General features: G+C 44.1%; 1 protein-coding gene and 1 long non-coding RNA gene across 25 annotated transcripts in view; both read right to left on the bottom strand.

Moving 5' to 3' along the window:
• The window catches only part of SLC10A7 (solute carrier family 10 member 7), a 148,982-nt gene extending 142,884 nt beyond the window's left edge, over positions 1-6,098 (bottom strand). For 3 of the 24 annotated variants that reach the window (XM_066996712.1, XM_066996713.1, XM_066996714.1), the window contains exons 1-2: positions 5,721-6,080; positions 2,352-2,434 (exon numbers count right to left, since the gene is read on the bottom strand). In XM_066996712.1, coding sequence (XP_066852813.1) covers positions 2,352-2,434; positions 5,721-5,979 — 342 coding nt within the window. In that variant the 5' untranslated portion in view covers positions 5,980-6,080. Of the gene's footprint in view, positions 1-2,351; positions 2,435-4,691; positions 4,833-5,293; positions 5,667-5,720 lie in introns of those variants that run through there. The other 21 variants (XR_010831490.1, XM_066996710.1, XR_010831488.1 and 18 more) reach the window with 19 other exon arrangements.
• Positions 6,099-8,629: 2,531 nt separating this feature from the next.
• Positions 8,630-12,736, bottom strand: LOC125183687 (uncharacterized). Its single transcript, XR_007166077.2, has 3 exons — positions 11,620-12,736; positions 10,395-10,461; positions 8,630-9,232 (listed from the first exon to the last, which is right to left on the bottom strand). It is a non-coding gene; the product is annotated as an uncharacterized lncRNA (long non-coding RNA).
• Positions 12,737-13,927: the final 1,191 nt, after the last annotated feature.

The following is a 13,927-nucleotide window of genomic DNA, read 5'->3' on the forward strand; positions in this document are numbered from 1 at the left end:
TTTGTGTACTGCTTTCTGAATGCACAGTGAGGAATTTTTTTAGGCATGCACTTTCACAGCAGATAGAAACAGAAGTGTAACCTAAGAAGAGCATCAGCTAGTACTAATTTTATCAGATTTATCAGCTAAAGCTTACACAACTTTTTATTATTTCATAAAGCATACCAAACGCTAGTTCACTCCAATCAAAGTACTATCCAAGGTAGAACACACAGAAGGTGAAGAACTAATCAAGACAAAAGCAGAAACAACCCATTACAAAGATAGATTAACTGATTAATAACAACTTTAGGTTGTGCCGAAAAAAATTAAAACATGCCCCCAAAGTATTTTAATAATATAATGACCTGGCCTCCTAACATTAAAAAATTGATTTCAACACCCATTTTAGAAAGTAATAGCACAAGGTACAATGAGTGAAATGTTTTTCTTCCTCTGTATTTTCTATCCCCATTGCAGAAATTCAAAGAAGGCTTAGCTTCTGATACAGAGCTGGACATGCAGCACCACCCCTAACTGGTACTTCCAAAACAACTGGAGATCAGCTACCTAGACATAAACACCAGCTTCTGTAAAGGCTTCACTGATACCTATGTATCTTAGAACTGCAGAATGAAAGAAAGCTATCAAAGTGGGTCATGACGTATTGCCAAGGGATGTGTCAGTCACATCACCTTAACTGGAGAAAGTTAGAGGTGCAATAGCATTCAGAATCTAACCAAGACTTCGACTGTGCTACTGATTCCTCCCTCCCTCACAGCTGCTTTCCAAATATGATGCTTCAAGGATTCAAGCTACCGGAAGAGAAGCAAGTTTTACATGTTTTTCTCTGTATACAAGAATTCTTAACCCTGAAAGCAGAAAACACCACTGAAGTTTTGTGGTTTTGGGTCCTCTTCTCTGTGGAGAAAGTGCCTCTCTGCAGCCTGTTTACATTAGGATGAATTTCCATTCTAGGCAAATAGATAATATGGTTCTTTCTGCTTCCATGCAAGACCACAAGGCTCAAAAAAAGCTGCTACAGAATTGACTACAGTTATTCGCTTCACTTCTACTGCATCCAGGCAGAACTATCCAGGCACTAGTGCCAGCAGTGCCCGCAGACACAGGGAAAGAGGGCTGCCATCAGTTCACACAGTGCCACCATTAGAAATATTACCATTATAACCATGACACAGGTACAGAAACGTTTAACACACGCCATTCATCTATATCCCACTTTGCCCAGAAGCTCATGCAATTCTGGACAGTATCATGCTTCTTCCTTTAGGCATTAGTATCATGCAACATACGGACAGCATCACCAATTAGCACAGCCAACAGAGTAAAAGGAACCAAGAAACCAGAACAGCAGAGACATGCAGTGTTTCCCTTCAGCTCTGGTTACTCCTTTTTTTTTTTTTTTTGGCACACAGCCATCATTTCCCTTCCTCCCTCCCTCCCTGACACATCACTAAGAGGTTTTCCCCTCATCTCCTTTTATTCACAGATCGTTCCTCTTCGAAAAATAAGCAACATCAAATTTGGAACAAGTCTCAATGTCTGTGATATGCAGCAGCGCACAGGCACCTCAAGTCTACCTGCCCACAGATGAATCCCATAGGAAAAGATCGCCAGGACCTCATACAAGTACATACTGGCCTCACATCTGCAGAGGAGAACTTCAGTGTTGATACCAGCTGTTGTCCTATTCCTACACAATGTGCTAACTTCCAGCCATTGATCTTGGCTTGCATCAACCCTGTAGTGACTAGCCTCTCCAGTCTTACTTAGAGAACGCACCAGCGGATGAGATGAAGGAGAGGGGCACAGAGAGCTCACATCTTCTCTTCATGTCCTGCGGAGGCATGGAGAATCCCCAGAACCCCTCTCTGACCAGGTCCCTGTAGAGCTCTACCCTAGGATTCACAGAGTTTTCTGCCTAGTAGCTAAACTGGGCAGTGGGGAAATGCAGATGCGCAATGGTAGGAGGAGCCAGGTGCCAGTGTGCTCCTGGGTCTCACCCTGATATGGGTTGGGATGCACCCCAGGTGTAGATCCAGTCTTCTGCACTCAAAATTGTGCTCAGCACTTCCACTTAGCCAAAGCCCTACAGAATCAAGCGAAGTCTTTACGGATGGGTGCAATTTATTCACGCTCTCCTTCTCAACACGCTTGCTAGCTTGTGAAGAATCTCTTGAAATCAAGGAGGGGTTATTATATAATGTCTAATTTTGATCTTCTCTTGTTGGCCCTTCTCTGAGCATCAACAACAGCATAGTAATTAAGTATTTCATTTATGTTGAAACCTGATCAAAAGCAACAAAACTTTTAAAGCAAAACAAGGATGAAGCAATGAGAAATTACAGTACCTCAGTTTTTAATGAGAGTCCACTGTTAAAGAATATAGCTGAAACAGCAATGTAAGTTATGGTAATTTCTGGTTTCAAGGGTCCTAAAAAATATAGAGAACAGAGTGAACTGTAGTCAAAGAGACAATTATATGCATATATTACATCAAAGTAAGTGAGAATCTTTAGAAAAATACCTGCAGAAAATCAAATCATTCAAGTCTCCTTAATAAAAAGAGTAGGGTTTTAACTGTTAAGTTACAGAAAGCATGCTACTCATTTCTAAATAAAAACAAAACAGTGAGTGACCAGTGAGGTATGGCGTTGTAAAGATTGGGCTCCCGTGATTACAGGCCACTAATGGGTAAATTCTGCAAGTGTGAAAAAGGGGGAGTTTTCAGAGCTTGGCTCTGTCACCAGAGTACCCCCACAGCAACAAAAATTGAAACCATACACTAAAATGAAAATATGAGCTGCTCCCTCCACGAGGGTATCTACATCGTTCCCATATCTACCTCTGACGTCCCCCCTGCAACACACATGCCTGACTGGCTTCCTGCAGAAAGGAAACCAAGTCATTCCTTGCAATGAGCTCCTTGAAGCAACGCAATTCTGTGCTATTCCCCCACAACAGGGCTGTGGCAAAATGCTTCATCCCAGCCCTAGGAGAACACATTTCAGACACACTGCTGCAGTGAGAGCATCCAGGGCAGATGCCTGCACCTCCAAGGGTTCCACAATATTAAAAGCTTATATTTGTATATATAGTTATATACTTTTTTTTTCAGGAGATTAAAATAAAGTAGTTTTTGTACTCCTATAAAAGTGATGAATTATCTTAATACCCTTTGACTTTGAAAGCCACAAAATGCAAAAAGTATACATGCATGTTTTTACAGGCATTCAACCAGGTATTTCAATAAAAAGAAAGTATTAACAGCCTACTTGGGGTCAAACTAATATCCTAACTCTGCAAGCGACAATAAATTGTGATGAGCAAAACTGCAGCAGCAAACAGGCAAGCCTTTACTCCACACACCAGAAGAGAAGATCCTTTCTGCTCTCTCGAATGAATGACACATTGATGTGAGCAGCATCAATGATCCTTAAATTAGAGGGATTTGATAGTACACTGAGTCTACTCAGGCTTGCATCTCAAGTCGTTTAAACCAAAAATCCTACTCTGAAATAACCTTGTTGATGAGGCACTAAAAATGTGTGTGTGTTAAGTACAAAAAAAAAAAAAAGGCAAAACAAACTGCCTATATGAAGCACAATGTAAAAATAAGCCAGGAAATGCAAAAGTTAAAGTTGCAGCAAAGCACATGGCTAGTTGCAAAATCAATTGCAAAAAAACGTTAACTGAAAAGCCAGAGAAAAAAAAAAAAAGAAGAATCCTATAAATAGTTATACAGAAAAATATATAATTTCTACATACATAGACAACTATGTAACTTTTCTAATATTTAGAAGATGTACATATGGGCACACAGACAGTTGGTTAGGTGGTCTGGATAAGATGAGGGTTCTTCTAGGACCCAATTTTTCTGTCACAGGTTTTTCACTGGACTGCCTGAACTCTATTACACTGGAGAAAACTCTACCACTAGAGCACTCGCACGTTCATGTGGCCCAGGGAATTCCAATCAGAACAGATCCCCTTCATCTTGTGTGCCAAAGACTGATCAGGAAAGCTCTTTTCATGAAAAACCAAAATAGACACATTCACTGACTAGGGAAGCATGCCAAAAAGGGCTTGGTTTGCGCCCTGAAGGTGAGACCAGCACAAATCTTCATTTGTGGCACAGCATTCCACTGGTATGGGTGCTGGGCCCTCCGTGTCATTCAGTAGGGCTCTGCAGATTGCAGTGCATGGTTTTGTCCCCTGGAGGATGACAAACTTTGAGCTTTTTTCATATGCTGACTTTTTCCACCCCACCACCTTTCACGCACACACACCTTTTTTTTTTTTTTTCCTCCTCTGGTTTTAAAATGAGCACTGAGGTTCCATGGCTTCAGAAAAGGGATACTGTTATTGGGAACGCATCCGACAATTACTATCAATGTTTACAGGCTTTTTCAAGCTAACTGTCCCAGAAACAATACCATGTCAATGTGTACTATCTCCTTACAATAGAATAATTAAATTGAAGTCCTCCACAATAAAATGCAGGAAATAAATTGTGGAAAAATAATCTCATATTCTAATTTACAGGGTTTCCCACATTGCTGCTAACAATCAGTGTGACAATCAAACAGACAGGTACAAACCACCTAATACTATAAACTCAAATTTGTCTTTAAGATCTGCTAAAGACACAGCGTGGATCCTGCAAGAAGCTCCACATGAGCCCTATTCACCTATGCAAAACAGCACACGGATGTAAGAAAGGATCCTTGCAGAGCAGGAATTTGCTTGCCCTGAACTCCATGAAGTACGGGAGCCTTAGCTGCCACAGCAAGTTTTCAGAGCCATTTGTAAATCTTTTTTTTTTCCAGAACCTGAGAAAAAAAAAAAAAAGGTTAGCTCCTCAGTGAGGAGCTGTCTATCCTCAAACTTCAGCTGTTAAGAAAAAAAATCTCTGCATATTAAAGCACAGCTAGATCCTTCCTCCAGTCCTGTAACGCAGAGTTGCTAAACAAATTCTGCTGAAGTGTTCTACCTTCCTTTTCTTAAATCTTTGGAATGCAATCAGAAAAAAGTATAAAATTTAACCTGTTTTTGAGAACTGTGAGCATCTGGAACTGAAGTTACAATGGCAACTAAGCAGCTGATACTGCCAATATGTACACCTAAACATACGCTGTTTATCTTTAAGTAACGCTGGCTATTTCATCAGCTCTGGCTGCAACAAGCACAAAAGGCTTCATTTCATCAGAGACGACAGATCTTCCTTCTGGCGTCTTTACCGTGAGCACTTAACACCATTTTGCACAGAAGCAGTTTCACCGTTTCCCCTCACCTTCCGTGAGGGGGTAAAAGGGGATGGAAAAACCATCTTTAGAGCACAAGCGCCTTACTCCAAGATGAGAAAATCCCCTGGCTGAAAGCAGCCGAGGTTTCGAGGAGCTCTGCGCTGAGCTGCCCCCTCGGGAGGCCAGTCACACGCCGGACTCCGCCAAGCCCCCCTCTCCGAGTTCCTCAAGTTCCCGCTCAGCCACCGCAAGTCCGCCCAGGGCCAGCTGCCGGGCGGCTCTCGCCGCGAGGAGCTCAGGCAGTTCAGGCGGCTCGCACGGCGCCTACCGGGGGGAATTCACCCCGAGACAGCCCCGGGCCGCCCGAGGAGCGGCGGCCAAGGCGCGAGGGAGGCTCGGGGGGCCGGGGCAACGGCCGCCCCGCGCGGGTAACGGCCGCCGGTAACGGCCGCCTCGCGATGCGGGCGGACTCACCCCCTTTAACGCCGACGGCGGGCTCCAGCCTCGCCACGGCGATGACGAGCACTATGCCCACGATGAACCAGTCCTTCCGCAGCCGCTCCAGCAGCCCCATGGCGCCGCTGCCGCCGCCGCCCGGCTGGGCAGGGCAGAGCCGGGCCGGGCCGGGCCGGGCCGGGCCGGGCGGGGCGGGGCGCAGGCTGCCTGCCCGCCCGCCCGCCGCCACGACCGGCCGGATCCGCTGACGGCGACAAGTCGCTCCCACCGCCGCCATGGCTACCGCGCGACTCCTAATACCGCCGCGCACAAAGGGGGCGGCCGCCACCGGCAGCAGCGGCCGCGGGGCGGGGAGGGAGCTCCCGCACCGCCGTGAGGGCTCGGGGCGGGGGGAGCGGAGCTGCCCGTGAGGCGCGGGGCTGGGCGGCGACGGCCGGTGGCGGGCGGGGTGCGCGCTGCTTCGGCACATTACGACGGGCGCGTGACGCCCGGCGCCTGACGCGCGGGAGGGCGGGCGCGAGCGGGCGGTTGCGGCCGTTGGGCGGCTTCGGTTGCGGTGGGCGGGTGGCACCGGCGTCCCGTCAGGATCAAAACGCCCCTCGTGCCCTAAAGGCACCTTCATGTTTTGAGTTATCCCGCTTCATTACGTAGGAGCACCCGCTGAATTGCCGTGCTTCCAAAGTTGGGAAATTCCTCTCGCAGTACTCAGCGTATTTAACGTTGGAATAAACCCATCTCCATTAAATCACCCTCTCATGAAAGTGCAATTCCGCCGCTCGACCCGCGCTTTCAATTTCCCATTCCTCTCTTGTCGCAGCTTCCTTGACGGATTCATTAGCCTAGTCTCTGCCGGGCCATGACCCCCTCACTCTAAATCACCTTAACAAGGAAATGATAAAGTATAAAACATCCTATCATCACAGCTGCTCACACAGCCACGGGCACCTTGTTCCAAGGCATTTTAAACACACAACAGTTCCACTCTGCAATTTCCACACATTCAGGTAACTTTATACTTCGGTGTCTACAGCTGTGTTCAGGTTTCAAGGAATAGCCGTGCCACATGGTTTCTGCTACCAGGGAAATAAGCAGTGAGAGCTCAGCTGTAATCTCAGCTACTCCAGGAAGCAGGTATTGCTGTATGTCCTGTGAGATTCACTTCTATTAACATGTATACATCATAGCTGCATTTTATTTATTTTTGAGCATGGAAGGAATGTGCCTTCTCCCTCTCACAAGGGGATCCCAAACACACAGTTTAAAACCATTAGATAGTTCACTGCTTTCCTCCAGATCACTGAAGCACACCTTAGCCCTCAATCTCTGCTCAAGTACGAGTAACAAACTGCAAAACATTCCTGCACTTGCCTGTGCAGCTGCTACAGATCAGCTCACAGAGGCCTCACTCTGCACCAGCACAGCTAAAAGGTACAAACACCTCTAGGGCAATTCAGAAAAGCATTGTTACTGGGGAAAAGCAAAATACTGAATAATCTATTGAGGCCGAGAAGTTATGTCCCCAGAAGTTAGAAGCAGCTTCATTTTATACTGTGTGGAGTTGCTACAATACCGCTTGCTGCAGAAGCTTCAGATTGATGCAAAGAAGGGGTGTGCATAGAAGGTGTTCGGTCTGGCAATGAAACTCCCTTCTGCAGCAAAGACAATATCTCCCTGCATTTGCATTGCAGCTTTTATACAGTGCTAACCTTGCCTCTCACTCTTCACAGATGAATACTAATGGCTAATTTCTAACATTGCCCAATTAATTCAAGCTTCATTTGGGGGCAAAACTGAGGATTCACACTTGTAGCTGAAGCTAGTCAGAACCATGATATGAGTATAGCAAGGGTTACGGCTGCTGAGAACTCTGAAAAAGTCATTTTTACTTACCTCGGGATTCCCATTCCTGTTAAAAATATTTTTATACACTCCAATAAAATAATATTCCTTTGTTCCAGATCTGAAAAAATGAATTAATATGTGAGGCATTCAAGTATCTTAGTAATGGGGAACCACTGTACAGTGAAGTTTGTCTCTGAGTAGGGCTTCAGTGACGTGCAGTAAATGCATGCATGGAACACCAAACTGGATATCAAAGAGCTGCACAGGGAGTTGGGGAAGGCTTCAGACTAGAGTTCGTTAGCTGAGCGCCAGCCAACCTAGCCAAAGTGTCAACTGACAGATCCTCTGGCAATATGGTGGGATATCACTTAACCCAGGACTGTCATCCTACACACAGAATCCAAGAGGAACAAGTTACATTTGTAGGAACATCTTAACATGCTTCACATCAAAAGCACTTCTCAGCTTTTGAATGTTTACCCCAAAACATTTCTATGCACAGGCTACCACCGTCACTCCAATCTTTAGAGTCAGAGCACAGATCTCTGCCATCTGAGCTACTGGCAGGAACCAGTGACAGCTGTAAGCAGTGTGGGGCACTAGTGTGTGGGAAGTAGAGCGCACACGTTGCCAGAGAGTTGCGAGTGTTTGCTCAGAGCAGATCCAACTGGAGAAAGTTGGAAACCTCGGGTTCTCTCCCCAGGCTCTGGAACATTCTCATCATCTTTCCCAAAGGGTTACTCCTTGTACACCATCCCAGCCGCCTCTCCTCCTCTAGAGAAGGATAAGCTATCTCACTGAAGATTAGATTTAGAACAGTTAAGAGAAAAAAAAATCTGCTGCTTTTCCAGCAGTCAGAAATCACAGAAAAATGTTAACTTTTTTTCTTTAGCAAGTATAAACAAAGTTTTAACACAGCTCCATTGCTTTCAGTGAATGCTTTTTCTGGAAATTTTTCCAAGAGATCTGAACATTGTAATAATCATCTTTTGCCCACTGAACTACAAAACACAGGGATTCACATGGCTGTCATCTTCTATAACCTTTAAGATCCTACACAGATATTCAAAGCTGCATATCAAAAGACTTGTACAAAGGTATTTTAGATGTTTTTGTTTAGAAGCAGTTCTTCATATATCATAAGCATATAGATCTCTTAAGATTGAAGTGTTACTGCTTTTATAAGAGAGCTCTGTAAGCCCTGCCCTACTCCACCAATGTGGAACAGGAAGGAAGAAAATACGAGGGATGTATTGTGTAATTGACAGGACTCTCATGGGTCCTAAGTCTGTTTGCAAGACAGCATCACTATTTTTATAAGCAATTTGTCATCCACGTTGAAGCATTTGTTCGCTATCTGCCATCCAGAACCACATCCTGTAACATTTCACTTTCCTCGACAGGTTCCCATACAGATACTGTGCATTACCTATTTAACCACTGGGATTGCATCAGATCCCAGAGTCATCTGGCACCTGTGTAAGTGCATTCTCCATTACATCATACAAAACTGCGTCAGGATATATTTAGCTGTGTCTCAGACACAGTACAAGAACAAGAATTTAGCATCTCTCTGATTTCACATGACCAAATTTTCATTTCTGTACAATTTATTTCAAGAACAGAATGCAAACATACCTCGGGGCTTCCAGATGCTTTCCTGCCTCTGAAGGCCCTGTTGCTTCCTTCTGCATAATATAAAAGCATGGAGACATGAGTAACTATATGACACCAGACCTTTGTTGCTCACAGGTAGCCTGGTGAAATCAGTGGGACTGCGTGTGAGCAGCATCCAGTTGTCACATTTGCAAAGATGCAGAAGTGGGCTGCATGTTTCTGGGCTTCACCTCATGAAGGATCAGCCTTATGTTGTTTGTAACCGGTGCTGAAACATTGGCTTCTGCTTGTGCCAGATGGAGCCTGTTCCTTCTGAGTCCTCAGCCTCTTAGCTGCATGACATACCTGGCTGTCTAATAACTACACACAGTTAAGGTACTTCAGGGAATGTGCCGGGATTTTTAAGTCCTATAGTAGCAGGTGTCATCTGATTATGCATTTAGACAGAAGAGATTTCACTATAAAGGAGAGGGGATCATGAGATAAAGGGAGCTTAAACGAGAGGAAGGGAGTATTAAATAATTTAGCTTGAAAAGAACAAAGATATTCAGAATGAACAAGATAAAGCGAGGTGTTAATTATAAATAGGAAAGTTGAGAAGAAAAAGTGGAACTATATGGGAGACAGTTTACAACACATTTATATTTCTCACAAGCACTTAGTGGTATAATCTCAGGTTTTCTCAGCAGCTGGAAGAAATGGCTGTACTGATCCCATTAGCTGGTTTTGCTCCTGGAAATGGAGTGCGCAGTGCTTACTCTGTCCTGGCCCAGGTGCTCATGCTCTTATCTGTAAGGGGTCATTTAGTTGCTGCTACTGGACATTATAAAATGCCCATGAGCACTTACAGATTGCCAGCTGCAGAACTTACCACCATTAGTGCAATGCAGTAGTAGGAATTATGTACAAGTTCAATTTAGTACAGCACTTAATGGGACTTAAACACACAAATAGGTATGCTTTTCTAAATAGAAGCTATAAGATGGTAAAAGGTTTTGTGGATCTTTATTTTTATTTCTATAATGATTTGATCCCACCCCCAGCCCCCGAGACATTAAATGCATAATGCTTTTTTTTTTTTACACTAATAATAAAGGCTCCTCAGATATTTAGGTATCCAACAAATGAGCAATTATTATTTTATTTAAGAGCCCAATGTGAAATTCTCATGCAGTAGTCTTAGGCATTAGGAAGAAAATTTGAGGGAACAGGGACCCCTTTCCTAGAACCTACTTGTTCCTACGGAGTCACAAGGCACTGGCTTCAGGCTCCTCTGCTCACGATATTCTCTTGTCTAGACCTCCAGGACAGCATATAGATGAGGGAGGAAGAAGAAAATTTTTATATTTTGCACTTCTTCAGAGAAATATGGTTTCACACTGGACAGCAAGACTATAATGCATTCAGATGTTGGGATTTTTAAGATGATTGAATTTTTTTTCAGTTTTATCATGCCAATCTTCTTGAACTGCAATTTTAAAACTTTTTAAAAAAACATGAAAATCTGTACACATTTAAACCTGAAAAATGAAAGTGAAAATGTAAAAATAGCTTCTCTGGATGATTTCACAATAAACAGTGACATTTAACCTGCTAGATAAGACATTTCAGAAAGAACATACTAATACTTTTATATCTTTCTCCCTGCACTTTCACAAATAGCTCTTTAGTCTTGCAGTAATCATACCAAAACCCCTGAAATATGAGCAGTTTCAGTATAAAAGCTTTTGCTATATTTGCACAGGGAAGAAGCAGCCAATGTTTGCTCCTGGGTGTGCACATGTGTGCAGATGCCAGCTGTTTACTACAGTTTCAGAGTAATTAGCTGCTCACAAGGGGAAGAGCGTACAAGTTGAAGAACAAGGAGAGCGATCATCCCCGCCCACAATACTTGTCACAAAGGTCAGGTTTGCAAGGAGCAACCACCAGAGAAACCAGAAATACACGAGCACATATAGACTTGAGAAAGAGGCAGCTGCTAGAAGAAGGACTTGTCTTCAGGTTGTTGAAAACAGGCTTTTAGAAGCTTAACGTATATCTTTGATGAAGGAATGGCTTGTCCATGTGGAAGGACAGCCCATGCTCCAAACTTTGTATTCTTTTGATTTTAACAGAACCGAAGAGTTGAAAGGTTCAGAGAAACAGGGCAAGTTCTCCAGCTTCCCTGAGCAAAGATGCCAGAGAACATATTTGGCTCAGATTTATCAGTCTGTCTTCACCATGCCATGGCACCTGTTGCTTATCGCTTCTCAGATCTCTGCATGCCATTACCATATCCTATCTTCACCGCAGGCCAGGGTTCAGCCCTCCATCACCCCAGAGAAAAGACAAGTGCATTCCCCAACCAGAGCTGGGCTGAGCTCTGACCACAGCCATGTGGATGTTTGGGAGACTGGTCTCAGGACCAACATGATGTGCAATAGAAAGGTACAAGCATAAACACATCCACTGTGCTTACCTTGGTGCGTTGACTTCTGTTGATTGTTATGGAACTGGTTTGATGCTTGAAATAAAGTCTGACCATTCACTTCTCACCAGCCACCATGATTTCCCCCAGCAGGATGGAAACAAAAAAAACCTTGTTATACATATGAGGATACAGACTTACAAAGTGAAGTTTTACCTGCCCTCCTTCTAAAAATACAGGCCATTCCAAGTGCAGGGAAACACAGGAGCTTGCAGCCATCTAGCTTGATGATGCAGTCATTTACCTGCATGGAAGCAAATTCGACATTATTCACAAATCAATTTCTTTGATCACAGCCTTATCTGGCATTTGCTTTAAAATGGACCGGAAAGTGCTCCCAGAGGAGCATCTGTGCGTGTGCTGCACAGGCCAGTCCTCAGAGCACCTGCTCCCACCCGTCCCTGCAGCACCAGGCCCCTTCACAGTGCTCGAGTTAGGCTGCTTGCTTTCTTCCTAAACTGTTATTTCTACCAGGATCTATCTTGTGTGATCTATCTTGATCACACCACAACGCTTCTTTGCGCCAGCTCTAGCATAACTCCAGGCAACATGCTAGCATAATTCCAGGTACGTTTGCACTGCAATCAAGGAACTGCAGTGCATGTGCACACAATGGACCTCATTTTAATGGAGCCCTCCGTAGTGCCAACCACAGTGATTAATGCCATTGTAGATTCAGGCTTCCATACAAACAGGCACCACCAAGCCGAAGTTATCAGGGTTCCCCTTTGCACTACTCTGAACAGAGTCAAAATCCAAACTCCTCCACTGCCTCCTGCAGACACCCTCACCAGCCCTGTCCTTGAGGCACAAGAGCACCTGGGTGTATCAGGCCCCATCTACTATTGCTATCAGTTCCACTCCTCCTCTTCCCTCAAAGATTCAGAGTTAAATGGAAAACTCATCTCAAGTGTGCAAGCAGACAATCAAAAACATCAAAAGTTGAGTCAGGTAGGGAGACAAGCTAATGGGAAGTACACTAACTAATGAGGAGAAATATAGCCAGATAGGAAGAGATCCTTTGAAAACTATATATTAACAAATCAGCTTCTGCACAGTTACTGTATCTGTCAATAGAAGCAAAAAGGAGGATGCTGACAAACCTTCATCCCACGATCTGTGGCATTAATAAATAACGAAGTGTTAAAAAACTGGGACACTTTGTGCCTATAACAATATCACACAAGGAAAAGGGAATAAAGCTGAACAAAAAAGGACATAATTGTGTATTGCTGGTAAATTATGACATAAATGGAAAACAAAACCGCAGAAATAAATCCAGTCCCTCCACTACAAACATTTAATAGAAAGAAAACATGACTGCCTCTTGTTGTTGTCGTCAGTAATCAGATCCAGATCTGGAAGTCACCGTGATTAGTTTTGGATGCAGTCATTATTCCAGAAGCATCCAGCCCAAACTGACTATTTAGATAAAGACAGAGGGGATGGAAGCTGAGGGAGGGCTTTTGGGGTATGTACCACCCCAACATAAACAGCACAATGAAAGATACAGCCTGAAGGATAAGCTTTTTAAACCCCTAACCTTGAAATATTCCAATGTTAATCAGATCTCACAAAGGTTTTTAAGCAGCACACCCTACTTCCTGCCATCTACACAGCTTATGCCACACAAGCCATCCAAGGCTGGTTTTGTGTTGCTCATTTCTCAAGTCTCATCCAAGCTCCCCAGTTTTGTTCCACATAAGCATCTTATATGCCAAAGCATTGTGCTGTAGTAAGCAAGGGAAGGGATTCATTTTTTGTGGGTTTAAGCAAGTCAGAAAGCACACTACAGAAACTAGAAATAAGGAAGGCAGATAAACACAGGGAAGGATCATCTGGTAACGTAAGTTGGACTGAAGAATAGGAGTCTGAGGAGGCTGAATTAGTTAGGGCCTTATATTCCCTTTATAGGATGTTCATCAAGCAGAGCTCTGCCTCGAACCCTTCAGGAAACAGGAGAGTTACGATGGTGCCTTTTCCCTGAGAGCGTTTCTAAGCTTTCCTCATAGGAAGCTTTCCTTGTGGTGCATTCTGAAATAGATCAAATGTAAAGGAAAATCCCAATTCAGAATTAATTGGCATACATTTTTCTTCAGGAGCTGGAGAGATTTTGAATTTCTTCCTTCTAGATGAACTCACAACACTCCTGCAGTCCCACATTTGAGGTTGTTCCTGTCTTTGTAAGCATGCAAGCACAAGGCCTGCAACAAAACACATCTGATTTTGCCACACCACCCTGCTATTCAAGTGCTGTCCATGGCCCACGCTTGCTCCAGCTTCTCCTTGCAGCCTTAGC

This window comes from Anser cygnoides, chromosome 4 (assembly GCF_040182565.1).
Source record: "Anser cygnoides isolate HZ-2024a breed goose chromosome 4, Taihu_goose_T2T_genome, whole genome shotgun sequence".
Classification (NCBI taxonomy): domain Eukaryota; kingdom Metazoa; phylum Chordata; class Aves; order Anseriformes; family Anatidae; genus Anser; species Anser cygnoides.